At 36.3% G+C, this 25,657-nt stretch overlaps 1 protein-coding gene across 7 annotated transcripts in view; it reads left to right on the forward strand.

The window, feature by feature from the left end:
• FAT1 (FAT atypical cadherin 1) overlaps positions 1 to 25,657 on the forward strand; it is a 105,874-nt gene that overhangs the window by 68,748 nt on the left and 11,469 nt on the right. For all 7 annotated transcript variants that reach the window (XM_030450331.1, XM_030450332.1, XM_030450334.1 and 4 more), the window contains 12 exons: positions 2,574 to 2,849; positions 3,058 to 3,268; positions 5,694 to 9,761; positions 10,389 to 10,585; positions 11,777 to 11,930; positions 13,319 to 13,552; positions 14,904 to 15,293; positions 16,657 to 16,871; positions 17,281 to 17,418; positions 17,728 to 17,871; positions 19,948 to 20,145; positions 24,447 to 25,248. In XM_030450331.1, the coding sequence (XP_030306191.1) occupies positions 2,574 to 2,849; positions 3,058 to 3,268; positions 5,694 to 9,761; positions 10,389 to 10,585; positions 11,777 to 11,930; positions 13,319 to 13,552; positions 14,904 to 15,293; positions 16,657 to 16,871; positions 17,281 to 17,418; positions 17,728 to 17,871; positions 19,948 to 20,145; positions 24,447 to 25,248 (7,027 nt within the window). The remainder of the gene's footprint in view (positions 1 to 2,573; positions 2,850 to 3,057; positions 3,269 to 5,693; positions 9,762 to 10,388; positions 10,586 to 11,776; positions 11,931 to 13,318; positions 13,553 to 14,903; positions 15,294 to 16,656; positions 16,872 to 17,280; positions 17,419 to 17,727; positions 17,872 to 19,947; positions 20,146 to 24,446; positions 25,249 to 25,657) is intronic.

Here is a 25,657-nt window from a genome sequence, read left to right on the forward strand (position 1 = left end):
AGTGAATATATTTTACAAGTTGATCTACTATGTATCTTGGATCACCTACCATTAATTTTTCTTCCCACTGTAAATCAATATGTTTTCCAGCTCTTTGTTTCCTATCTTTAATCAGTTTCTAATCCATGACAAAAACAACAAAAAATCTCTCCTTAGTTTCCATAGCAACAGCTTGCCACAGATTTTATCAATGTGCCAAATGATTAATTTATTTGTCATTTCTTCTATTTTCTGAGAAATCTGATAAATCATGGGATGCAGCATTTTCCTATAAAAAGCAGTGATAGTTACTTTGTATTTTCTAGCCAACTGTTTGAAACCCTGGGTAACTATCAATGTTTATGAATAATACATTAAATGTACTATATATTGGGTTATGACTCACTGGCTTGCAATGCCTAGGACTACAAATATTAAAAATGTTAAGGATTTGTGTGTATGGCTGCTGCAGGTACCAATGCCATGTACACATGCATGCCTCCCTGACTATCTCACTGCCTGGAGGTGGAGCTCAGTAGTATTAAGTTTCTGTAACAACAGGAGGACTGCCACATTTCCTGTATTTTTTTCTTTTCTTAAAAAAACAAACATGCAGTTTGGCAGGACCTGGGGGTTTCTCCCATCTCGTCTTGGTGATTTGTTTCTGTTCACCAGCTTATTGAAGCACCTGATCATCTTGCTTACCAATCATGTTGTTTCATGGTTTCAAATAAGCTTAAAACAATTTTTATTCCTTGCGTGGCTTTTTATTCCGTATCTGGCTTTTGACTCTTGAGATTCCATCTTCAGCTCTGTTCCTATGTTCCCCTTTATATGCTTCTCTGTTCTTTTTTATTATCCAGATGGAATCCTCAGTGAAAATACTCTTTCTGGTGACAGTTATTTCAGCTGGCAGAGCAAGCAATATCCTAGTTTTTCGCCAGACTTTCTTATATTATAATACAAAGAGTTCCACACTTGGGTCTTCCCAGATTCTCACTTCCATTAATCATTCTTCCCTGTGGTGCCTCTACGGTTGGTGCAAGACTTCATTACTTAGATGCAAAAATCCTTCTGTTGTTACATAGAACAAAATCCTACCAACACAGTCCCCTAACCTCTTGGCAGCACTTGTAAAGTATATCCAAAGACTGCCTGTGTCTGTCTGTCTGGCATTTCTCAGCCTGTATTAACAGTGGTCATTAGGAAGAACTCATTGTATATATTACATAGCAATATAGCTTACATAGTAATACCTTACATAGTAGTTGCAGCCTGTAGTAACATACTTGCCATTGAAATAAGCATTTTAGGAATTTATATGTTTGGTTAACTCCCATGATACACTTTACACCTGTTTTTCCTTGGTACAAGTTTTAACCTAAGATGCTGGCTTGCAAGATTATAGTTGAGGAAGTTTTATCTTCCTGTAGCAAGGTGTATGTTGTTTCTTTAACACCATTTGGATTCATCTCATTTAGTTTCTACTGCATGCAGTTTGGTACTTTGTCTAAATTACATCTCTAGACTCCACCAGACATCAATGGAAAGCGAACAAGATTCAAAGAGCAATGTAACTTGCTTACGATACCATAAGTCTGTATTTAAAACACCTGTTGGTGGCACTTCACTAATTTATACAAAGCAGCTAATCTTTGTGTGACTAAAAGCAGAGCTGTATGTGCAGGACATAAAGAACTTGAATTTAGCTGTGTGTTCCTGGAGCTTTGCTGTCCACCTGCCAGCTCCTCCTGTTACTTGTCTGATGTTGCTGCTGTTGAAGGAACAGGATGGTGGCTGAGTATCTTACCCTTTTTATGTAAAAGTTCTATGCTGTCAAAAGTGGGTGTGCAGGGATCTTGTGTGGTTCCAGTGGATATTGTTATTCAGACAAAGAGCCTGTAGAGCACAGAGGTGAACCCAGCAGAATGTGTGTGGGAAAATACAATTTGAAGCATCAAAGTTAATTTAACGTCAGAGAAACGGTGTTGCTGCCCAGTTACCTATATTGAGATTGTGCTACATGGCTTAAGAAGAGCAAAAAATACCAGTAGTTATTACAAATAATATGCTTCTGTGGGAATTCTACCACTTTTACATTCTTCTGGGCTTGAAAATGTAAGAGGCTATAAAAGTATTATTTCATGTGAGGATAAAGAGTAGTACAGTGCATCCCCTGCCTTGGAAAATGTTGCTTAAAATTCCAAATCTGCACAAATAAAAAGGATTTTAACCTACCCGGGGATATGTATTGAGATTTTTTGTTGTTGTTGTTGTTGTTACTCCAGAATTACTAAGAGATTCTTTTTCACTTTGCCGTAGACAGAAGTAATTCCCTTTAAGATAATCTTTACCTAATGCATTTTTGATTGTGTAGATTTCTGATTCAGCTTTGGGTAAGGTGAAGCAGATTTGTGTTTAGTGAAGTTCTTCTTTCTATGCCTCTTATGCCTCTCTCCTTCCCTGGGGAAAAAAAAATAATAAAATATTGCCTTGAAATTATTTCAATATTATGGTCTGATTTTTAATGAATTATCCTCTTTCCATCTCTGTTTCCCAAATATCCTCAATGCTTTCACATTTTATCATTTCAGGTGTACATCAAAGTTATAGACACAAATAATCACAGGCCTCAGTTTTCTGCTTCAAAATACGAAGTTGTTATACCCGAAGACACCATACCAGAGACAGAAATTCTTCAAGTCAGTGCCACTGACAGAGATGAGAAGAATAAACTGATTTATACTATGCAGGGCAGCACTGATCCCATCAGTCTTAAAAAATTTCGTCTGGACCCTGCAACTGGCTCTCTTTACACTTCAGAAAAACTGGATCATGAGACCATGAAACAGCATATTCTCACAGTAATGGTAAATAAGCACAGAATTTCTTCTGTAAATTACAAATGGATCTTTTTTAATGACTTCTTAATTCATCCCCTTAATTCAAGCATTTATGTATTTAATTTGTATGTGGTCTTTGTGACTGGTACCGAGATTGAGCCTTGAACCATTACTAATGTTTGAAGAACTTGTGAAATAAGAGTGTGAATTATTGGTACCATGCTGATCGTTTCAGGTTCGAGATCAAGATGTTCCTGTAAAGCGCAACTATGCCAGAATCCTCATCAATGTCAGTGACACCAACGATCATGCCCCATGGTTTACCAGCTCTTCCTATGAAGGACGAGTGTACGAGTCATCAGCTGTTGGATCAGCCGTACTCCAGGTTACAGCATTAGATAAGGACAAAGGCAAAAATGCAGAAATTGTGTACTCCATTGATTCAGGTATATTGACTTCCTCATATCTTCAGTTTATTTTCACATGATACTTGCTAATATTTTGTTTCAACTGTAGATATGTTAAAAAATAGCTGTGAAACGGAGGGCAGTACTGCTGCATGTGTCGGATTCTGTGTCTTTAAGATACAGCCTAGGGACATTTAAAAGAAAACTACAATGGCCAATATTCATCTGCCTCCCTAATCTATATTTATGTTATCCTTTAGATACGTTTGGAACATTTTAGTAGCAGTAAAAGAAAAAGCTACCTTTAAAAGAGGTATTTTCTTTAGAAATTACAGAAGCCTTAAGTAGAGGCTAAATCTTAAAAAAGCGATCTTTTTTATGATGTATTGATATTTTATGACATAGGCAAAGCAAGGATTTGATGAAAAGAGTAAGAGCCTGAGATGGCTGCTTTTGTGTCCAGCAGAATGTGGAAGAAAGGAGATCAGAAATAATTTACAAATACTTCACAAATAATTTACAAATACCACTAAAGACCCCTAGTTTTAAAGTTAAACTTCCTGCTAGATTTAGCAAGGAAGGGGTTGCTTTCCGTGGTTCCCTCTGGATGACTGTAAATAATGGGAGTGCTGTTCTAGCTCAACAAAAATATATAAGATAATCGTCAGTAGCTGTCCAATTTGGTATTAAGGCTTCTTTCAGATTGCAGGCCAGACGAGAGCATTAGATGCTGGTCCTTAGTTTTACTGTCAGTATCTTTTTGAACTTTCCTATAACGATGCAATTCAAATTATGGCAATATTGAACATTACAAAGCCAGGATGACATAGTGATCAGTTAGCAGGTGGAAGTGAGTTTTGGTTCAGTCCATTAAATCTAGATAAAAGCCTGCAATAACCAAGGTCCTGAACTATTTAGGTACTGTGACTGGTGAAAAAAAATGTTATTTAAATATCATTACTTGTGTGCAGTAGTACTTTCTAGGTAGGAAGTAATTTTAAAAAGATTCCCAATGACAAGCAGAAGCAGTATATTAAAGAAAATGGTAGGTAAAAAATGATGCAGTTGCTATTGCATACAAGGTCATATGCACAAATGTTTTTTACTTGACATAATTTGCTATGTAAAGCCTAGTAATTGCTACTGTAAATATTTTCCTGTTCTTCCTGAAAGTGTTTATTTTGACATGACAAGATCCCTTGACACTATCAAAATGGTGTGATAATGATGCTTTAAAGAGGAAGGCAGTATTTAAATGTCTCACAAGTTGCTTAAAATATATATTTGTGTTCTGTTATTTATATAAATAGGACTTTTTTACTAAGCAGGACAATAATGTCCATGAAACTTGCCTTTCCCATTTCAGTAGTGCTGATTTTACAAATGCCAAAACATGGCAAGAAAAACATGCGTAAATGTACTGTCTAGAATGAAGTTACACCCTGTTCTCTTCATATTTTTCTACCTCTTTCTAATGCAAGGCTTTCTTTGGTTTATTATACAGAGCTGTGATCTGCTGGGAGGTTGAAGTGTTATAATTAATGTTCTAGGGATATGGAAGGAACATTCTTTAAATGTTTGTAATGGCTGCTTAGATTTGTAATGGGATATCATAAGAATGCCATTGTTTTTAGATTTTCTTTGGAAGTTCTTAATGAATTTTTTCCATGCTGAGAATAAAGCTTTAGTAATATATTTTTTTTCAAGGAAGTAAAATGTTCAATCTTAACTGTATTTCATACATGACCTGAATATTGTGTGCAGTGTAGTATAGTTATATATTTGAAAATATAAGGAAAACAAATGTTTATCAAATGGTAGTTTTTTAGTCTTCAGCAGGTAGGGGTTTTTTTTTAATTCTGTCACAGGAAATAACTTCCTTTATATTCATGTGAGCTTAGGAGAGAAATCACTTTTGGTCCAACTCAGTTTAATTTTGAAGCAGCTATTTAAACAATACTTGCATAAGCAGTTAAAATTCATAAGTGTGAATGAATTAAAACACTACTGTTTTTAAAAGCAGTGTAGTTTTTTTAGATCATAAAATGTAGCTTATATTTCACTAATGCTAACTTCTCAATATAATTTTCTATCAGCTTCAGTTGATATTTAAGTTGTCTTAAACATGAACTCAATGACAAAGATAATTTTAAGAAAATACATAAGTTATAATGTTGAAACTTGCAAAATCTTTTTAAAGTTTTTAATGGAAATGAAGCAATCCTGTGTTTATTTTTAAGGCGTGGATGGCCCTGCTTTTTATGCAAAATTTTCAGAAGTTCACTTAGAATTCGTGCTAACTGTTGAATACAGAAAGTTTTCCATAGAAGCTAAAAAACATCTTTTAAACAAAATTCTCTGTATTAATATTTGCTCTGTGATCTCTTTTCATATATAGCTGAATAAGAAATTATTCTTTACGGGTTTTATGCCTCTCTTAATTATTTGCCTTTTTTCTTTACAGGGAATGTTGGAAATTCCTTTTTTATAGATCCCATTTTGGGTATGATAAAAACTGCAAAGGAATTAGATCGTACTAACCAGGAAGAGTACAACCTGATGGTAAAAGCTACAGACAAAGGAGATCATCCAATGAGTGAAGTGACCTCTGTGCATATATTTGTTACAGTTTCTGATAATGCCTCACCAAGATTCACAGCAAAAGAATATTCTACAGAAATCAGTGAAAGTGCCAGCATTGGCAGTTTTGTTGGAATGGTTACAGCATACAGTCAGTCTTCTGTAGTTTATGAAATAAAGGATGGTAATATAGGTGATGCCTTTGCTATCAACCCAAACTCAGGTGTTATTGTTTCTCAGAGGGTACTTGATTTTGAGACTTTGCCTATTTATACTCTAACAGTGCAAGGAACAAACATGGCTGGCTTATCCACTAATGCAACAGTTCTGGTACATCTTCAGGATGAGAATGACAATTCACCAGTTTTTACGCAGGCTGAATATACAGGACTCATCAGTGAATCAGCTTCAATTAATAGTGTGGTTCTGACTGACAAGAATATCCCATTAGTAATTCGAGCTAGAGATGCTGATAAGGAATCCAATGCTTTGCTTGTTTATCAGATTGTTGAACCATCTGTCCGCAGGTATTTTGCTATTGATTCTAGCACTGGTGCAATTCGAACAGTTATGAGTCTGGACTATGAAGAGACAAATATTTTCCACTTTTCAGTGCAAGTGTATGACATGGGAGTGCCACGGTTATATGCAGAATATGCAGCTAATGTTACTATTTATGTCATTGACATCAATGATTGCCCTCCTGTGTTTTCAAGGGAGTTGTATGAGACATCCCTTTTGGTTCCAACCTATAAAGGCGTGAAAGTCATCAGCGTCAATGCCACTGACGGGGATTCAGGCACTTTTTCACAATTAATTTATTCCATTATTGATGGCAACATCGGAGAAAAATTTTCAGTAAATCCTAAGACTGGAGACATAACAGTACATAATACAACTCAGTTAAGAAGCAGATATGAATTAACAGTGAGAGCATCTGATGGCAGATTTGCAAGCACTGCATCTGTAAAAATTAATGTGAAAGAAAGCAAAGCAAGCCAGCTGAAGTTCACACAGAGTTCTTACTCTGCAACGGTGCAGGAGAATTCTACAGAGGCAAAAACAATAGCTGTTGTTACTGCTATAGGGAATCAAATAAATGAGCCATTATTTTACCATATTCTAAATCCAGACAGCAGATTTAAAATAAGCCCAACTTCAGGAGTCCTTTCAACAACAGGAATACCATTTGACCGTGAGCAGCAAGAATCTTTTGATGTGGTCATAGAAGTGACAGAGGAATATAAATTATCAGTTGTTGCACACATTGTAGTTAAAGTCACAGTGGAAGATGTAAACGATAATGCTCCATTTTTTGTCAATCTTCCATATTATGCTGTTGTTAAAGTAGACTCTGAAGTAGGCTATGTTATCCAGCGTGTCACTGCAGTAGATAAAGATACAGGCAGAAATGGAGAGGTGCATTACTACCTCAAAGAACATCATGAACATTTCCAAATTGATCCCACTGGTGAAATCTCACTGAAGAAGAAGTTTGAACCAGACACACTAAATAAGGAGTATCTGGTCACAGTAGTGGCAAAAGATGGAGGAGACCCTGCTTTTTCTGCTGAAGTTATAGTCCTAATTACAGTTATGAGTAAAGCTATGCCAGTTTTTGAAAAGCCTTTCTACAGTGCAGAGATACCAGAAAACATTCAGCTTCATAGTCCCGTGGTACATGTTCAAGCAAACAGCCCAGAAGGACTTAAGGTGTTTTACAGTATTACAGATGGAGATCCTTTCAATCAGTTCACTATTAACTTCAACACTGGAGTTATAAATGTTGTTTCCCCTCTTGATTTTGAGTCTCATCCAGCCTACAAGCTGAGTATTCGAGCAACAGACTCTTTAACTGGGGCACATGCTCATGTGTTTGTAGACATAATAGTGGAAGACATCAACGATAATCCTCCTGTGTTTACAGAGCAGTCTTACACTGCAGCCCTTTCTGAGGCATCTGTCATTGGAACATCTGTTGTACAAGTGAGTGCTACAGACACCGATTCTGGAACAAACAGAGGGATTTCCTATCACTTGGTTGAGGACAATAGTAAAAGCCATGACTACTTCCACATAGATAGCAGCACTGGACTCATTCTTACAGCAAGAACTTTGGACTATGAACTAATTAAGCAACACAAATTATTAATAAGGGCCATAGATGGTGGCATGTTGCCCTTAAGCAGTGATACTGTTGTCACTGTTGATGTAACTGATCTCAATGATAACCCTCCTCTTTTTAGCCAGTTGCTTTATGAAGCTAAAATTAGTGAACTGGCTCCCCGAGGGCATTTTGTGACATGTGTGCAAGCCTCTGATGCAGATAGTTCAGATGTTGACAATCTGGAGTACTCCATTCTGACAGGCAATGACCAGAAGAATTTTGTAATTAATAGTAAAACTGGTATTATCACCATCTCAAACCTACGCAGACAAACACTGAAGTCACATTATAATCTTAATGTGTCTGTTTCTGATGGGGTCTTCAGAAGCTCAGCCCAAGTCCATATAACTGTAACCAGTGCCAATATGCACAGTCCTGTTTTCAGCCAGAATGAATATGAGGTTGAACTAGCTGAAAATGCTCCACTGCATACTTTGGTGACTGAAGTTAAAGCAACAGATGAAGATTCTGGAACATATGGCCACATCACTTACCACATTGTGAATGACTTTGCAAAAGAGAGATTTTACACAAATGGGAGAGGGCAGATATTTACCTCTGTAAAGCTTGACCGTGAAACACAAGCAGAAAAAGTAATTGCCATTAGTTTAATGGCCAAAGATTCAGGAGGAAAAGTTGCTTTCTGTACTGTTAATGTAATACTTACAGATGACAATGATAACGCTCCTCAATTCCGAGCAACAGAGTATGAAGTAAATATTGGATCTGATGTCCCCCGAGGTACTTCTGTTGTCAAAGTCTGGGCATCCGATGCTGATGAGGGTACAAATGCAGACATCACATATGCTATTGAAGCAGAGTCTGAAAATGTTAAAGAAAATTTGGAAATCGATACATTGTCTGGTATAATTACAACAAAAGAAAGCTTAATTGGTTTAGAAAATGAGTTTCTGACCTTTTATGTTAGAGCAGTTGATGGTGGAACTCCCAAAAAAGAGTCTGTTGTTCCTGTCTATGCTAGAATACTCCCACCAGAAGTGCCTCTTCCAAAATTTTCAGAGCCATTTTACTCTTACACCGTTTCTGAGAGCATTCCAGTTGGGACTGAGATAGACATTATCAAGGCAGAACATAATCAGACACTAGTGTATAGTCTGATTAAAGGCAACACTCCTGAAAGTAACAGAGATGATATTTTTGTGATGGACCGACGGACTGGAGAGTTGAAACTTGAGAAGAGCCTTGATCATGAAACAACTAAATGGTACCAGTTCTCAGTTCAAGCACAGTATGTAAATGAAGATTATAATGTTGTTTCCTCAGTGGAGGTAAGCATCCAGGTAAAGGATGCAAATGATAACAAACCAGTTTTGGAGTCCAATCCATATGAGGCATTCATTGTAGAAAATGTGCCAGCTGGAACAAGAGTCATCCAGGTTAAAGGAACTGACTTAGATTCAGGACCCAATGGGCAGGTTACTTACAGCTTGGATCCTTCTCAAGAACTAGATATTATAGAGTGTTTTGCCATAAACGTGGAAACTGGCTGGGTCACCACTCTCAAAGAACTCGATCATGAGAAACGAGGCAAATACAAAATCACAGTGATTGCATCTGATCGAGGTGAAAAAATTCAGCTGTCTTCCATGGCAGTGGTTGAAGTGACTGTTACAGATGTGAATGACAATCCTCCACGCTTTACTGCAGAGATATATAAAGGAACAGTCAGTGAGGATGACCCTCCTGGTGGAGTAATTGCCATCCTGAGTACAACTGATGCAGATACAGAAGAAGCCAACAGACAGATCTCTTACTACATTACAGGTAAATCTTTCTGAGTTGTTTCAGAATAATCATTTAAGGGGACCTGGAACGATGGGAAATATAACTTAATCTTCCAAGTTGTTAAAAAATAATATAAATATCTGTAGAGCTGCAAAGAAATAATGTGTATGTCTTAATATGAATATTAAAAACTTTAAGGGAAAAAAAGAATTTTAGAAAACGGGTCTTTTGCTTCCCATTTCACATTTGCCTGGCTTAATGTGCTTTCCTACATTTGTTGTTTATTTATAAATCAAATTTTATTTAAAAATACACTGAAATTAGTGATGTAGTTAAAAAACAAATTAAGGAAAGTTCACAAAATAATAGAGTACTAATTTCCAGTGGAATATTTTATTGGCATTTGTTATTTAGCGTATGTCTTGGTATGATGTTATATATAATGCTGCATTAATTTCTAATTGATTTTTATTGACTTTTGTTTGCAGTTAAACTTGTCATACGAGCATCTACTGACAATTTCTAGCTGGAAAATTAAGCTGTTTTCCTATAAAGTCACAGAGAGTGGCTGCTTATTTGCATTTGGTTTTTTTTCTCTTTAGCTATAACTTAATTTTGATAGAGCAATCTCTCATCTTTAACTAAATGTATCTTTTCATATTTCAGGAGGTGATCCCTTGGGACAGTTTGCTATTGAAAATATACAGAATGAATGGAAGGTCTATGTCAAAAAGCCTCTGGACAGGGAAGAAAAGGATAATTACCTTCTAAATATTACATCTACTGATGGCACCTTTGCAACTAAAGCTGTGGTGGAGGTTAAAGTCCTTGATGCTAATGATAACAGCCCTATCTGTGAAAAGGTAGGCACAGTCTTGTGTCTTTAGTGTTCAGCTGCTTCAATACATAAAATATAAACTTCCCCTGAAATTGCATCTCAGGAAACTGACGAACAGGAATTCCTTTTACTTTACTAACAGAAATTTGGACTATTAAAATAGAATGCTGTCAAAGAAAAGTAATTTCATGGACGGATTTCTTAAATAATAAAAAACCCAATTGAGTCATGTAATTTGAACACTCAGGGTATTTGAAGAGTATGAGGATAATTCCAGTACATTTCTCCTATGTTACTGCATACTTTTCCAAAAGGAATTGTTTTAAGCTGCAGCCATGATATTCCAAATGCTTTGTTTTCTGGAGGAAGCAAAGTCTCAAAGAAGGTTGCATACCATCACTCAGTTGATGTATTTGTGCATTTCCCATGTTAAGAGTTGAAAAGACTGGAATATTATCCTAAAGTTCTTGATCCAACAGCATTAACGATCTGTAATCCAGAAATGTTTCTTGTTACAAAGCCATCTACTTCATTGCAAAAATGGACATGGAAAGTAAAGAATGGAAAAAATAATAGAAAGATGGACCCTGCAAATTGGGTTTGGGTTTTTTTCCCTTGGTATGGGAAGAATCATGTGTATACATGATTGCAGTTATATACAGACTGGTACATCTGTGTATTTTATTTTGTTGTAAGGCTTAATCCTTCTAATTTAATGCACATCCCTGATATGGATGAGCTGTAAGAGTGCTTAGTACCTTTAAATCCTGGGTGTTTTTTACCAAAACTGAAAGCTTTTATTTTATACAATTACAAAAAAGACAGGTATGAATTTCTTCAAGACTGAACCAGACCTAGAAAAGATAATTTACCGAAGGTGGGAAAAATGCAATTACCAAAAATTTAGAACTTCTATTTTTGGAATGAGTTTATTTATCAGTTACAAGTTTTTATAGTTCTCAGTTATGCAGTGGTACTTAACAGTCCCTATGGTTACAGTATTAATCACCTTTCTGAGTAATCTAATAAATGTGAGGTAATTCATTAGAAAATCATGAATTCTTTTACTGTCAGGTATTTCACCTTCTGGTTCACTTTGTATGTTACAGACCATCCAAACAGGATATTCTCTCATCTGTTATTCCTTCTACTCCTCTTTCCAAGCTCTTCTTACTTCACATGGTTAGTCTGTCAATGTAACTTTAAAATCTTGCAGGCTTTGTACACTGACTCTGTTCCTGAGGACGCCCTTCCTGGCAAACTGATAATGCAGGTGTCTGCTACGGATGCAGATATTCGTTCCAATGCAGAAATTACTTATACACTGCATGGCACAGGAGCAGAAAAATTCAGGCTCACTCCTGACACAGGTAATAATACTTTATACAAAGTACCAGTCATTACATCAACATATTAAATTAGTGTCACTAATTTAAGCTTTTCAATAAGAGTTAGTGTTTTATATAACTGTTTAAAATGTGAGTTTCTACTGCACAAGTACTAACAATTATGTGGAATAAATGTCAGAGGAAAAGCAAGTGTTACTATATGTGAGGAACTAAAGAACAAAGAGGATAAGCCAGAAACTTCCAAGCTGAACTGACTAGAGTAAAAGTATGGCATAAATTTTGTACTTATATTCATTGCAGTAGTAGCAGTAATAGTTACAAGCTAAAAATGTCTTCATTCGCATTCTCTTTGCCATCATTTGGTTTGCCATATTAATTGGGATGAGGTTAGATTGAGCAACAAATTTCCTTTCCATAGAAAACACCGAAATGCTGTTCCTGGCAGCATTGTATAAATGAGATGAACTTTTAACTTGCTTGACTTTGGTTTTCATTGCATTCATGTTTTCCAGATTATAATAGGTGAAGACTAATGCCAAAATCCTGTGCTGTGCAGGCTGAGGCAGAGAAGCAGTAGGAAGGCAGTAGGAAGCAATATAGAAAAATTAAATAAGATAAATACAAAGATACAGTGAAAATATGGAGGAAGAGATCAGAATGCTTCAGTAGCAAAATAAGTGAGAACAATCTTACATCATAGGGTTTTTTGACTTTTAGAGTCACCTGTGTGCTGTGCTTGCATGTCATTACATAAATTCAGAACTGGTAATGCTAGAATACTCATAAACAGTATCTCAAAATATGTTTCTGTAGTGGTTAAAAGGAGACAATTGGTATACATGTGACTATCATAGTGTTTTATGTCATGCTGGAAAGAAAGTGTGTGTTAGACTTTTAGAGGCTTGTCTGTAGCAGCAAGTTGATAGTGTGAATAGTTCTATCTGCTCATTGAATGCTAGGAGAGTCAGCTCAGTAGTTGCGGGAAGAACATAATTAAATAGCCCAGCAAAACCATACGTGGATTTCACTTTGCATCTTGTTAAGAGCCAGAGTTCTAGTATTTTAAACTTCTTTACACTGAATCGCATGAATTAGTCCATGTATACACATTTTTTCTCTGTGTGCACAGTCACATAGTTGTAAGCTAATTTCTGTTTCAGAGGCACTTGAAAAAAAGGCCAAGGGCTTTAGTATTTGGTATGCTAAAACTGAAAATGCAGGACACTGACACTCTTTGCCCAAAGTGGAGCTCATTAGTGCAGTACAGCAGTTGACTTAGCAACTGATTAAATTAATCCTCAAAAAGAACATTGTTTAGATTTTTAGTATAGATACTTTAGAGGAAAATGGGTTAGAAATACTTGAGTCTTGCAGCTTTCATTGACTTACATATGTTACTCTTCTTGTAGGTGAACTGAAAACATTAATGCCCCTTGACCGCGAGCAGCAAGCAGTTTATTATCTTCTAGTGAAAGCCACAGATGGAGGAGGAAGATTCTGCCAAGCTAATATTATTTTGACTCTGGAAGATGTGAATGATAATGCCCCAGAGTTTACAGCTGATCCTTACTCCATTACAGTATTTGAAAACACTGAGCCTAAAACCCTTTTGACAAGAGTGCAGGCAACAGATGCAGATGCAGGTATGCATTCTTTGACTGATACTTTTTTCATGGTCTCAAAGTTGCAGTAATGTTTGTTTAGTCTTACCCTGAGAGGTGTTAAGTCTTCTAGTGGAACTGACAGATGTTCAATACTTCCCAGGATTAAACTCCTCAAAGATATGTTTAGGTCTACTAAATCATGTAACACCTGACTGCCATGTGTGAGTCCATTTTATGTCTGCAAAAAAGAGGGGGGGGAGAGAGATAAAATGTAGGATGTTTCTAGTGTGATAAGCTATTAATGTTATGACAGGATACATTCATCCTTCTGCTCCTGGTGTAAGTAAAAGAAATACCGAGCGATATCTGTTCATATAAATGTTCATTCATAGATTATTTGAATATATGTTCCTCAGGCTACCTATTGATGGTCATATGATAAAAAGAGACCTGGTCAATTGTAGCTTTCTATATATGCTACCCTGTTAAGATTTTTTGCTGCCTCTATCTTCACTGTGTAGTTACAGGTATTTAAGTGAACATGAACTGAAAATGCCACTAGATTTTCCTCTTATGCTTTGTAAGAAATACAACAGCATAAGCTCTTTCTTCAGATGTTTGATTTCCATATATCATTAGTTTATTAGTCACATAATATTAATTAATAGTTGCCTCAATTCTGCGAAATGAGCAACCTGCTTTGTGCTGTGGTAAAGCTTGGTTCTGAATTTTAAGATAAGAGGCAGGTATCTTCACACTTCAGTAGTCTTTGAGGCTCAGTAGGAGCAAAATTCTTGGCCCAAAAACCTGTGCAGTTTTTGCTGGTTTTGTTTTGTTTTGTTTTGTTTGGTTGGATGGGTTGGTTGGGTTGGGTTGGGTTGGGGTTCTTTTTTTGTTGCTTGCTTGTTAGTTTGTGTTTTATTCCGAAATGTTGCCAGAAATTATGTTCCTATTAATTGTGGGACATGGTTCTTAAATAAGATTACTGGAATTGAGTCCAGTTATTTGATGCAACATTACTCTCTCCTATCCTCCTGTGTTATTTTTAAGCCTGCTACACAGATGCTCTTGTTCTAAAGTTATAATTAGATTTATATTACTAATCTTTTCCTATTAGCTAGTACTCTGACTGAAGCAGAACCAGGCTACGTGGTTTTTGTATGGTAGAAAATTGGTGCAACGACATGTTAGCTTAATTTTTAAAATCAGATTACATCTTTCTGGAAACCATTCTGCCTTTCAGAAGAGCCTTAAAGTCTTGCTGAAATGTACTTTAGCATGAATGATAATAGTTAGCATGCATGTGTTATTTTGATAGCTATCAGATCTGTTACCATGTTGGTGCATTTTAAAAGCTGCTTCATACTCTGCAATTGTTTTCAAAATGCAGGGACAAACCGTAAAATCCATTATTCACTGGTGAACTCTGCAGAGGGCCAGTTCTCTATTGATGAATTCTCTGGAATCGTTCAGTTGGAGAAGCCTTTGGATCGGGAATTACAAGCAGTGTACACTCTAACTGTGAAAGCTACAGACGAAGGTTTACCTAGAAGACTGTCTTCAACAAGTAGTCTTGTAGTTTCTGTTTTGGATATAAATGATAATCCACCTGTATTTGAGCATAGGGAGTATAGTGCAAGTGTATCAGAGGACATTTTGGTAGGAACTGAAGTTCTCCAGATCTATGCTGCAAGCAGGGACATTGAAGCCAATGCTGAAATCACATACTCAATACTCAGTGGGAACGAACATGGAAAATTCAGCATCGATTCAACAACAGGTAACAGATTACAACTGTGAGTATACATTAGGCTAACAAAGCACAGTGCCAAACTCTGTTCTACAGAACCAAATTCAACCAAATAGGTTATGTGTAATCTACATGCATCATCCTGGCCGTAAAGCCAGTGCTACTGTCTGTTCACCCATTTTGCCAGAATGCCTACTAGAGGAGTGCAGCAGAATGTAGGATTAGGTACTTACTTGTCACTGGTTTTTATTGTTACTTGGGTTAGGTTCATTTAGTTGGCAAGAGTAAGAGTTTCCTAGCTGGAATATTCCTTGCCCTGGGGACAGAGTGGGTGGAATGACATGGTTCTGTAATGATAGAAGCATAATAGTTTTTTCATAAAAGCTGTGTAATCATGAGTGGCCAGATTTGGTAAAAGAAAGTTCAGAAATTAAATTAATTGGGGAAACTTGTCACTGGTCCACAAAGACAGTAATTGTAGAGGAGTTTGATATGGCATTAAAGTTGAAATATTCTGTTCATGTATCCAGCATGACAGTGAAGAGTTTAGACTTACGTGTTGGTCAGATTTAGTCTCGTGAAGCATGTAGGTTTTGTGGAGAATTTTTTACTATTAAGGACAACTCCTTGTTAAAAATCAATATACCACTCAATTCTTGTTTATTTTCTTACATAATTCTTTTCCTAAAATTAATTTCTGATAAAGTTTGAGTTTCTAAAACAATGTTTCTACCCAGAAGTTAATAGTAGTTAATTGTATCAGTCTGAATGAAATTATAATTCTTCCAGCTGCTTTTTCCAGTGTGCACAGTGGTACTGTGGTATAGAATTTCTCTGCCTGTTTAACTTACTCACATATTTGAAAGGAGCAAAAAGGTTCCAGGAAACACTCTTCCAGCAGCATATCAGTGTGTGTGATAGAGACTGCACTATCTTAACTATCTGGTTAAAAAGTCAGACTTTTAACAGAACCTGAATATTCCTATCAATCAAAATTCATGCTCAGAGAGTTCTGCTACTACCTCTGTATACTTGATGCCTGACATTAATGCTGGTAGCAAGGGAAGTAATGTCAAAGGTAATTTTAATTTTTTTGTTAATTTCAATTCAAAATTAAGAACATTTTCTAAACACAATTTTTATTTTACTTTTTTAATGAAAAAATGTGAGCCAGGTGGTTGTAAAGTGTGTGTCTTTTGTGGTAATGGCAGAAACTTGCTACATTTTTACCTTCGTGTGTAAACCCTGATCATTTCACTGTGTAGCTCCAGCTTTACCATGACAAATCCAGGCCTGAAGAAGCTGAGTATTTGTCAGACCCAAGCCAAAAGTTGGGATATGCTACAGTAATGCTAGATTTTAAGTTTTTTGATGTATTTTCTTCCTTGCCTAGGAGCCATTTTTATCATTGAGAGTTTGGATTATGAAAGTTCTCATGAGTACTACTTGACAGTGGAAGCCACAGATGGAGGGACCCCTTCATTAAGTGATGTGGTAACAGTGAATATTAATGTAACAGATATCAATGACAACAGTCCAGTGTTCAGCCAAGACACTTACACTGCAGTGATCAGTGAAGATGCTGTGCTTGAACAGTCGGTCATTACAGTACGTATTGTGGGGTTTTTCCTTTGAAATCCTCTGTCATGTCAATCATGCTTTTAGTCTTGAAGGAACAAATACTGAATTGACGATGGACGTGTTAATAGATCAGTTTGCCACTGAGTGAATATACAGTATGTTTTGAAAGAGTTTCAGAGCCAGGGACTTAAATCCGTAGGAAAATAGGTGACGTTGTGTGATGTAATTGGGTTCTGCTTCTCAGAACATGACTTAATCTTCAGAAGAAATTCAGTAAATGAAGGAATGTTGGTTTGTTCTGTTTGGGTGACAGTTCTCCTGAGAACAAAGAAATGTGTTAGATCAGACCAGCTGTGCTCATCATCAGGGTTAATTTATCTGAAAGGTGATAGAGTCTATTGTGACCTGTTTTAAATGAGCGTGTACTGTCCCTTAGGTTATGGCAGATGATGCTGATGGACCTTCAAACAACCGCATTCACTATGCAATTGTAGATGGCAATCAGGGAAATCCTTTTACAATTGACCCTACCAGGGGTGAAATAAAAGTGACTAAACTTTTAGACAGAGAAAAGGTAAGTTTTTTATGGTTTTGGTCAGTTGGTATTAATTTAGCTATACTAATGGAAGAATACATTTATTTTGTTAAATTGTATTTGTAAATTACCATTTCAAGTGTTCCAAAATCATACAGTTCTATCAACCTGAAAGTGTCTATTTATGTCCATGCTTTTTGGGGTGGGGAACATCAGTGGTGGGAAAAGAAAGGATTAAGTTTATGAAGGCAATGTCTATTGAGGGCAGGCACAAAAATGTTTCATCCTCAAAAAGCAAGCTGAGCTTATAACCCTTTTGCTCTTTTGTTAATGTTTTTTATTTTTTAGATTTCAGGATATACCTTGACAGTTCAAGCTTCAGATAATGGAAACCCATTGAGACATAATACAACCACAGTTAATATTGATGTTTCTGATGTAAATGACAATCCTCCAGTATTCTCAAAAGGAAACTATAGTGTTATTATCCAGGTAACTACAGATAATGAAGTAGTCAAATCAGTAATGTTATTAGTGTTAATTTGTGACTTGAAAATTTCTGCAAGATATGATAAACGTAATGCTTCAGGGTTTTTTTCTGTGTTTTAAATCATTTGAGGTTGTCAGTGAGACTGCTTACCTGAGTAAGTGTTAAAGCTTACAGAATTCATGTTGTGCACTCTATTTAGAAACTTAGGTTGGAAGTTGAGTGTGGTTTTTTTCAGCTACTTTGTATGTATGTATGTTAGACATTCCATTTATTTTTATAACACTTCTAGCATCAGACAGGTTAAAAGACAAAAAATACATTTTTTTTAAATCTTTGAGTTACTGCTTAAAAGAAGATACTTTAGGTACATATTATTCTGAAGTTAGTATTATGCACTGTGGTACATTGTTCAAGACTTAATTCCTACTGGCCTCATTTTGGATCAGAAGCAGTTGAAACAGGAATAGTATTTCATATTGCTACCTTCCAATCCTTTTACTGATATTCTACCTTACTTTGGTAGTACTGGTCCAGATTCTCAAGTGACTGGCATGTACTTGCCTTAGAAAACTCTCTTGTAAAGCAAAGATAGCAAAGGCTGCATCTGTACTCCTTGTCTTCCTGAATCAAATAGAGATAAATGGAAGGGAACAAAGGAATTGCATTAAGACCTTTTGTACTGATCGCAATCCCTTGAGTCCTTTTCCTGTTGCTGGTGCCTGGCCTTTTACAAAAGATAAGTGAGGATAAGCCAGTGTTATCTGGTGCACTGTGCCATCCTAAAGTACCTCCTCTGCTTTAGAGAGGTACTCTGCATGTACATGTGTAAATCATAGAATCATAAAGGTAGTTTTCTGAAAAAGACAAAGTGATTCATCTCTACCTAGCATATACAGAGCAGGCATGCAAGATACCCTGCATCTTTGGTGCTTCCAGAGTAACAAATCTGAATGTTTGTGTTGTCTCAACAGTATTTTACTTTCCCCAATTATAATCTTTCTGGAAATGAAGTTAATTAACACATCACCTAAAACTGTAGACTACATAGCCAGTGTCTGTAAGGTTTCCCTTAATGAAAAAGCAAGACCTTTTTTTTTATAGTTAATTAATCATCCTGTTGAGGGTAGCAGAGAAAAGCTTGGAGGAGTTGCCTAAGAATGCTGGTGTTTATTTCCTGATATATTGGAGATGGATATATCTGGACAAATGGACTTAGCTATTATGAAAATCAAATTACTTTAAATGTCCATATGTAAAATATTTGTATTTTAAAACTATGGTCCTTGTCTGTTCTGCTGGAGGGGAAAAAAAAAGCTTCAGCTGCAGTATCTGTAATTGAGTTACTCTTGCAAGAACAATGAGTATACTTGTTAGGAGTTTTTGCAACTGTGCATTTAAATGTAATTTAAAAATATAATAAAAATCTGGTCAATACAGTAGAGTAGATATTCTGGGAGAGGTGTTACTAGTGTTAGGTAAGGTGATGTGTGTATATCAAATACATGATAAAGAGTGCAAAGTGGCTGTGAAACCTCTAGCATCCATGTGATGCAAACTTGAAGAGGGTTTATGATGCAAATTTTAAAACCTGGTTTTCATATTTTAAGCAGACAATGGCTGTAGAAGCCACAGTTTTGGTCAGAAAACTAATCTGAGACACATGGGGTCAGATAGAGGAGTGTGTTTTTCTAGTCCTCCCAGCAAAGGCATTGGATTATTCTTCACAGATATTTTAGCTAATTTGGAAGTCTTTGATGACTTGGCAATTAATCTACAGTAATCTTATTTCAGACTCAAAGTGAAAAACTTAAAGTTTCAAGACTAAGCTCATTTTAAAAATATAAGACCAAGTTAAATAAAAAAGAAAACAAAGTTTAAAATGTTCTGCCTTTCTCTTTTTAGTATTTTCATCATTGTTCTCAATGTAGTATTTTTCCTTAATATTGTTATTCTGATTTATCATATACTGATTAACAAATTTGATGGTAATTTGATATTATTTTTGTTCTCTTGTGAAAAATAAATCAATGTATTTTTACTGATAACAAAACCAATGTAATTTTATTCTGCATTTATAGGAAAATAAGCCTGTTGGATTTAGTGTGCTACAGCTAGTGGTGACAGACAAGGATTCTTCTCATAATGGGCCTCCTTTTCTCTTCACCATCCTGAGTGGAAATGAAGAGAACACTTTTCAGATTAGCCAGCAGGGAGTACTGACAACAACTGCTGCACTGAACCGCAAAGTGAGAGATCACTATTTACTTCATGTTAAGGTAGGATATGCAACCTCTTGCTGTTTTGCATTATTACTGTAAGTATCCAGTTAATTTTTCCCACCCAGACCACTGTTTCCCTTCCTACCTGTTATGTTTCTGTCACAAGATCCTGACATGCCAAACAGTCATTTAGGCACCTCCCTTGGGGAAACATCTTCACTGTGTTGGTTTACATGGCAATCTATAGAGGTGTAACAGGAAGCTTAAATAAACTCACAGTAAGGGTAAAGTGTAAGTCAGTGTTAGCTGGATGAGTGGTCTTGACAAGCCCTTTGCCTTTCATGTGGGATGCTGGAAATGCCAGCAGGGGACAGGTCCCTTGAGCCTACTGCTGTCTGCAGACTTCCTCTCACCACTGTCACTTTGACTGAAGTCCCTGTGAACTGGAACAGTCACTGAAGCTGTGAACTTGACTACACTGATGTGATGGGAACAGGGATACTCAGAGTTGCACATCTTGGCAGTACTGGAATAGTTTTCTGTAGTTGCCACATTCTTTTTTGCAATTGCAATTGAAAACACCATTTTTAAGTTTGTAAAACCAGGTCAGTGGGTCTTTGTTGTAGCATTGAATCTTGCACTGCAGTACTTGGAGATCTCAGAATCTTGCAGTGGAAAATACTGCATAAAACTGAAAAATGGCCCTGCATTTTCTATAGTGCAAAAAGACCAGACAAAGTCCAAAAATTCATATTACATTAACATAGCTAAATTCTCTAAAATTTTTTTTTGTAGTGTAATGTAAGAAATTTCAAAACATTTTTTAAAAAATGGTCCTTTCCAGTCCAGTCCTTTTTAATTCAGTTATAAAATAAGCAGCTGTGAGCAGGGGACTCAAAATTAGTAAGCTAAGAATAGATGGTCTTAATTCTTAAACTCCATTTCCAAATCTGTGTTTTAAGAAAAATTCTTACCTATATTTTTACATGAGATTTTTCAATCTGCAAATTATTCTCGTACATAATATTGCCATTTCTAAGTAAATGTGCGTTTGCAGAATTTTAGAATCATACTCAGCTTCAGTGTATTCTGAATTCTGCCCATGTTGGGATAATAATCATATCATATTTACACAAAGTCTCTCTCTTTTCTTTGGAAAAGAAAAAAAAATCCCACAGATGATGGCTGAGTCACTAAAATGTGTCATCAAGAGCAAGTGGTGTAAAAACCAGCATACATAAAGAATCCATTTAAATGTAGTTTAGTTTGGGGCTTAAGAATTGAGATTAAAAAGGGGGCAGGAAGGTACATACATCATTCTTCTATTACCCCATTTTTCTCAGTAGTCATCTGCTAATAATTAATGGTGAGACACTTAGCCCCCAAGGTACCCAAGTGGTGTCTCTGGCCTTCTTAGGCTGTGTGAGGCCAAACCAGCAGTGGTGCTGCCCTTAGTTGCACTTCACTGAATAGATTTTCAAGTTCTATACCAGTGTCCCAAGCTCACCGTTTTGTTTAGAGAAAAAGAATCAGCAATGTGTTTACTGTATGTGCAGATGGTGTAATACAAGATCCACATGTTTCACTTAGATTTTCTCTAAGAGGTACCTAATTTCTATTTTACTTTTAAACATACTCATATGAATGCAAGCATAAACAGTTGTGTCTGTTCTGTGCCAACTATTACATTGTTATTGTCACATTTCATGATTTACCTAAACCTTTGGCAGATCCTTAATCTGTCTACCTTTCCTTAAAAGATGAGTGAGAGCCCTGCCTTAACACCCTCCTCTGATTGGAACCATGGAATTTTTCCATTTCCAAGCTGCTTCCTAGCCTGTAGGATGCTTGTAAACTATCTGTCAATACTTGAGCTATCTTCTTATTAGCACAGCACTTGAAAAGTTCCTTTTTTCTAGGGAATGAGTAAGTGCTATTTTAATGGCATCCAGTAGCAAAACAAATGTACTTACTTGCAGCAAAGACTTCTCAGAGTTTTTAAATTATTAAAGCAGACTGTACTAATGCATGTTTTCTGTGCTCTTCTACCCAATCTCACTATTTTGGACCTGTCTAATCATTGATTCCCAGGTTCCCTGCCTAAATTCTGGAAATAATCTCTGTCTTTTAATTGCCATTTGTCATTGTACACTATGATAGCTTTTTAAAAATAGATACAGTGATATAAATTGCTATTATATTCTCCATAGAGAGTCACTATACATAGTATGAAGGCATCTAAACTAAAACTAGTGTTTCCATATCACAAGACTTTGGTTCCAGTGGTAGACACAAAAATATACATGACTGTTGAGGAAAAATATTCGTCCCTTGCTCATTTAGGAGAGATTTTTCAAAGGCAGTAGGGAAGGAATCTTCTCAAGCTTACGCTGTCTTTAATTTCTACACTTTCATTTTGCAGCTCACAAGTTGATGGCTGTGTATGAGGTCTTGATACTTGCTTTTGTTTTTTAACTGACCTTCACTGGCATACTTTTCAATATTGACAGCTTTCACCTTAGTTGCTTTTTGAATGGATTGCTGAGCAAAGGTTGTCTATGTTACAGGCATACCTCATTTGAAAAACAAAATGAAAAAGCCAAACAAAAAACTCAGCATCCTCCCCACAAACAACTCCTCCCAAACACACCCCACACACCCACTACCACAAAAAAATTTTACTCAAAAGAGCCTTTCTTTTTACTTTTGCATTTTTAAGAGAAATAAGGATTTTTTTTTTCCCAACTGCCACCTACATGTGCATGCCACTCACATTTGCTTTCCCTCTCTCCAAAGGAAATAGATTATCCATTAACAAATGTCTCGCAGCATTAGTGTGTGAAATCTTCAGCTATGAGTCATAGCTATGTGGCTTTGTGCCACACTGAAGTCTTCAGTTTAAAACCACAGCAGATTTTTAAGTTTCTGCACTATTGGAAAATTCATTTCTCCTGAGGCTTTTCTTTCCTACTTGCTGTCCATTTGTTACAATTTCGCTTGCCTGTTTGTTTCAAGCCCTTTCTTGTTTCCCTTGGGCATTTCTTCTGTAGCTATAAACTGTCTGCCTTGTCTTGTTTCCAGGCAGAAATCTAGGCAAAACAAAACTTTGCCAACTTTAACTTGCTCTCTCTCTTTCTCTTGTTATTTATGTTTGGGTAACTAGAGGGCAAGTTTCTAGCTATGCCTGTCTTTTGGAGTTAACAGATGAAGATGTGTAGTTCTACATCATGCAGTATCTTTTAAAAATGCTGTAATTGTCTGCACATCCACAGATCACCTTGTGCCTGGAGTTCTCTTTAGCTTAAATTTGCTTTCATACAAAAAAAAATCATATCCTACAAACATAAACATAACAAGTCAAAAAGAGTTTCTTGCATAGATCTTCAAAATGTACCAACTACCTGTTGTCATTGTAAAATTATTGTAAAATCCTTTGAACAATGCAAGGTATCTTCTTCCTTCTGAGTTCTCTGTGTCCCCTCCGTCCCTTCACATCTCTCTGAGTTGTCTTTGCCCATTTCTTTATTCTCACTACCAGTAATAGGGAAAGAGCTCTGGGGAAAAGATAGATCCAAAACAAGAACTGAGAAATAGAAAGAAGAAAGTGAACCCAAGGGAATTCTCTTTTCTCAATTTTCTACTTTTTTTTTTTTTTTTTACCACAACAGTGTATGCTTTTGTGAGAAAAGATGGGAGGATAGGGAACATGATGTTTAAAAAGGCTCTGAAATTTAATTAGGCTGATTCTGTTAAAGAGAATTACTTTAATTGTCTGAAACAAATAGGACTACAGGTGGGTTTCTTTTCAATAATCACAAATCATGAAAGATAGCATAATTAATTGCAACATTCTACATATGTTGTTTTCCTTTTCTAGTACAGTTTGTCATACTGCATTTAGATTGTCTACAAGACCACCTCCTAATAACTGAGGCATGTTGTAGATGTCTGGCTCATGAGTCATTTCAAGTTTGTGTCACCGTGTTTGAAATAAAAAGTCTTCAAGCGCCATCTGCTGTCTGAAGTCAGCTACTGGGCATTTCCTCTGTATCTGCTAGAAGTGTTAGTGGGTTCCCAGCATTTCCAGACACTGAGAATACTATGCACTTTTAATCTTGGAAGAAGTAAAATATGTTTGTGTTTGCCTGCTTATATAAGCTTTGTAGATTTTCATTGTTAACTTTTATGTCAGGACATGTTAGGAAATTTTTGTCGAGCTTTTTCCTGTAGGAACTTTTTTTGTTGTTGTATTTTTTGCTTTATTTTTTTGGTTTTTTGTAAATGAACACAAAGTACAAAAATCTACAGTAGAATTTGAGATAAAGCAAAAATCTAACTCTATCCTCATCTTTCTTTAGGTGGCAGATAATGGAAAACCCCCATTGTCATCTTTGACTTACATTGATCTTAGAGTTATTGAGGAAAGCATTTATTCTCCAGCAATTTTGCCTCTAGAAATCTTTGTCACAGCCTTTGGGAAAGAATATTCAGGTGGTGTCATTGGAAAGATTCATGCTACTGATCAAGATGTTTATGATACTTTGACATACAGTCTGGACTCCAAAATGGAATCCTTGTTCTCCGTTTCCAGTACTGGTGGCAAACTAATAGCACACAAAAAGTTAGATGTAGGACAGTACCTCCTAAATGTCTCTGTTACAGATGGAAAATTTACAACTGCAGCTGATATTACTGTACATATCAGACAAATCACCCAGGATTTACTAAATCACAGTATTGCAATACGCTTTGCAAACCTGGCCCCTGAAGAATTCATTGGTGATTACTGGCGCAATTTCCAGAGAGCTTTAAGAAACATTTTGGGCGTGAGGAGAAATGACATCCAGATTGTTAGTTTGCAGCCCTCTGATCCTCCTTCAAATCTTGATGTCCTTCTGAATATTGAAAGGTCTGGTAGTTCTCAGCACCCAATGAGAATTTGGCTGCACAAGATAAACTCTTCTGTTCCTGACCTTGAAGAGATTTTAGGTGTCCGGATAATTGATGTTTTCCATAAGCTTTGTGCGGGCCTAGATTGTCCTTTGAAATTTTGTGAAGAAAAAGTAACAGTGGATGAGAACATCATGTCAACCCACAGCACAGCCAGATTGAGCTTTGTCACTCCCCGTCATCACAGAACAGCAGTTTGTCTTTGTAAAGGTAAGAAAAGCTGTAAGGAAAACACTGTCCGTGAAAAGACTGTTGAACAGCGTAATCCACAGGGGAAAGTTTTGTTGCAGGACAAGACTTTTAAGAGTATTCTGTAACTTTCACTGCAGCATTTAGCTTATTTTATTCAGAGCAAGGAGTAATTCTTTCTTATCTCATTATCTCATTTTAAGAGTTTACATAATATAAGCTTATGGGAGGGGACTTTTTATGTAGTTATACCTTCATTTTCCATTTTAAGAAAAAAGCTCCCTTTTTTGTTCTTGGCTAACTGAGCTTGCCAGGCATTTTCCGTCTTTTATGCAGGAAGGTAAGTTATTGCAAAGCACCTGAATACTTCCTGGGTTTTGCTTAGTGGAATAGCCCACACAGCTTCCAAACTTGGCTGGGAATTACAGGG

The sequence above is a fragment of the Calypte anna genome, chromosome 4A (genome assembly GCF_003957555.1).
Source record: "Calypte anna isolate BGI_N300 chromosome 4A, bCalAnn1_v1.p, whole genome shotgun sequence".
Lineage (NCBI taxonomy): Eukaryota > Metazoa > Chordata > Aves > Apodiformes > Trochilidae > Calypte > Calypte anna.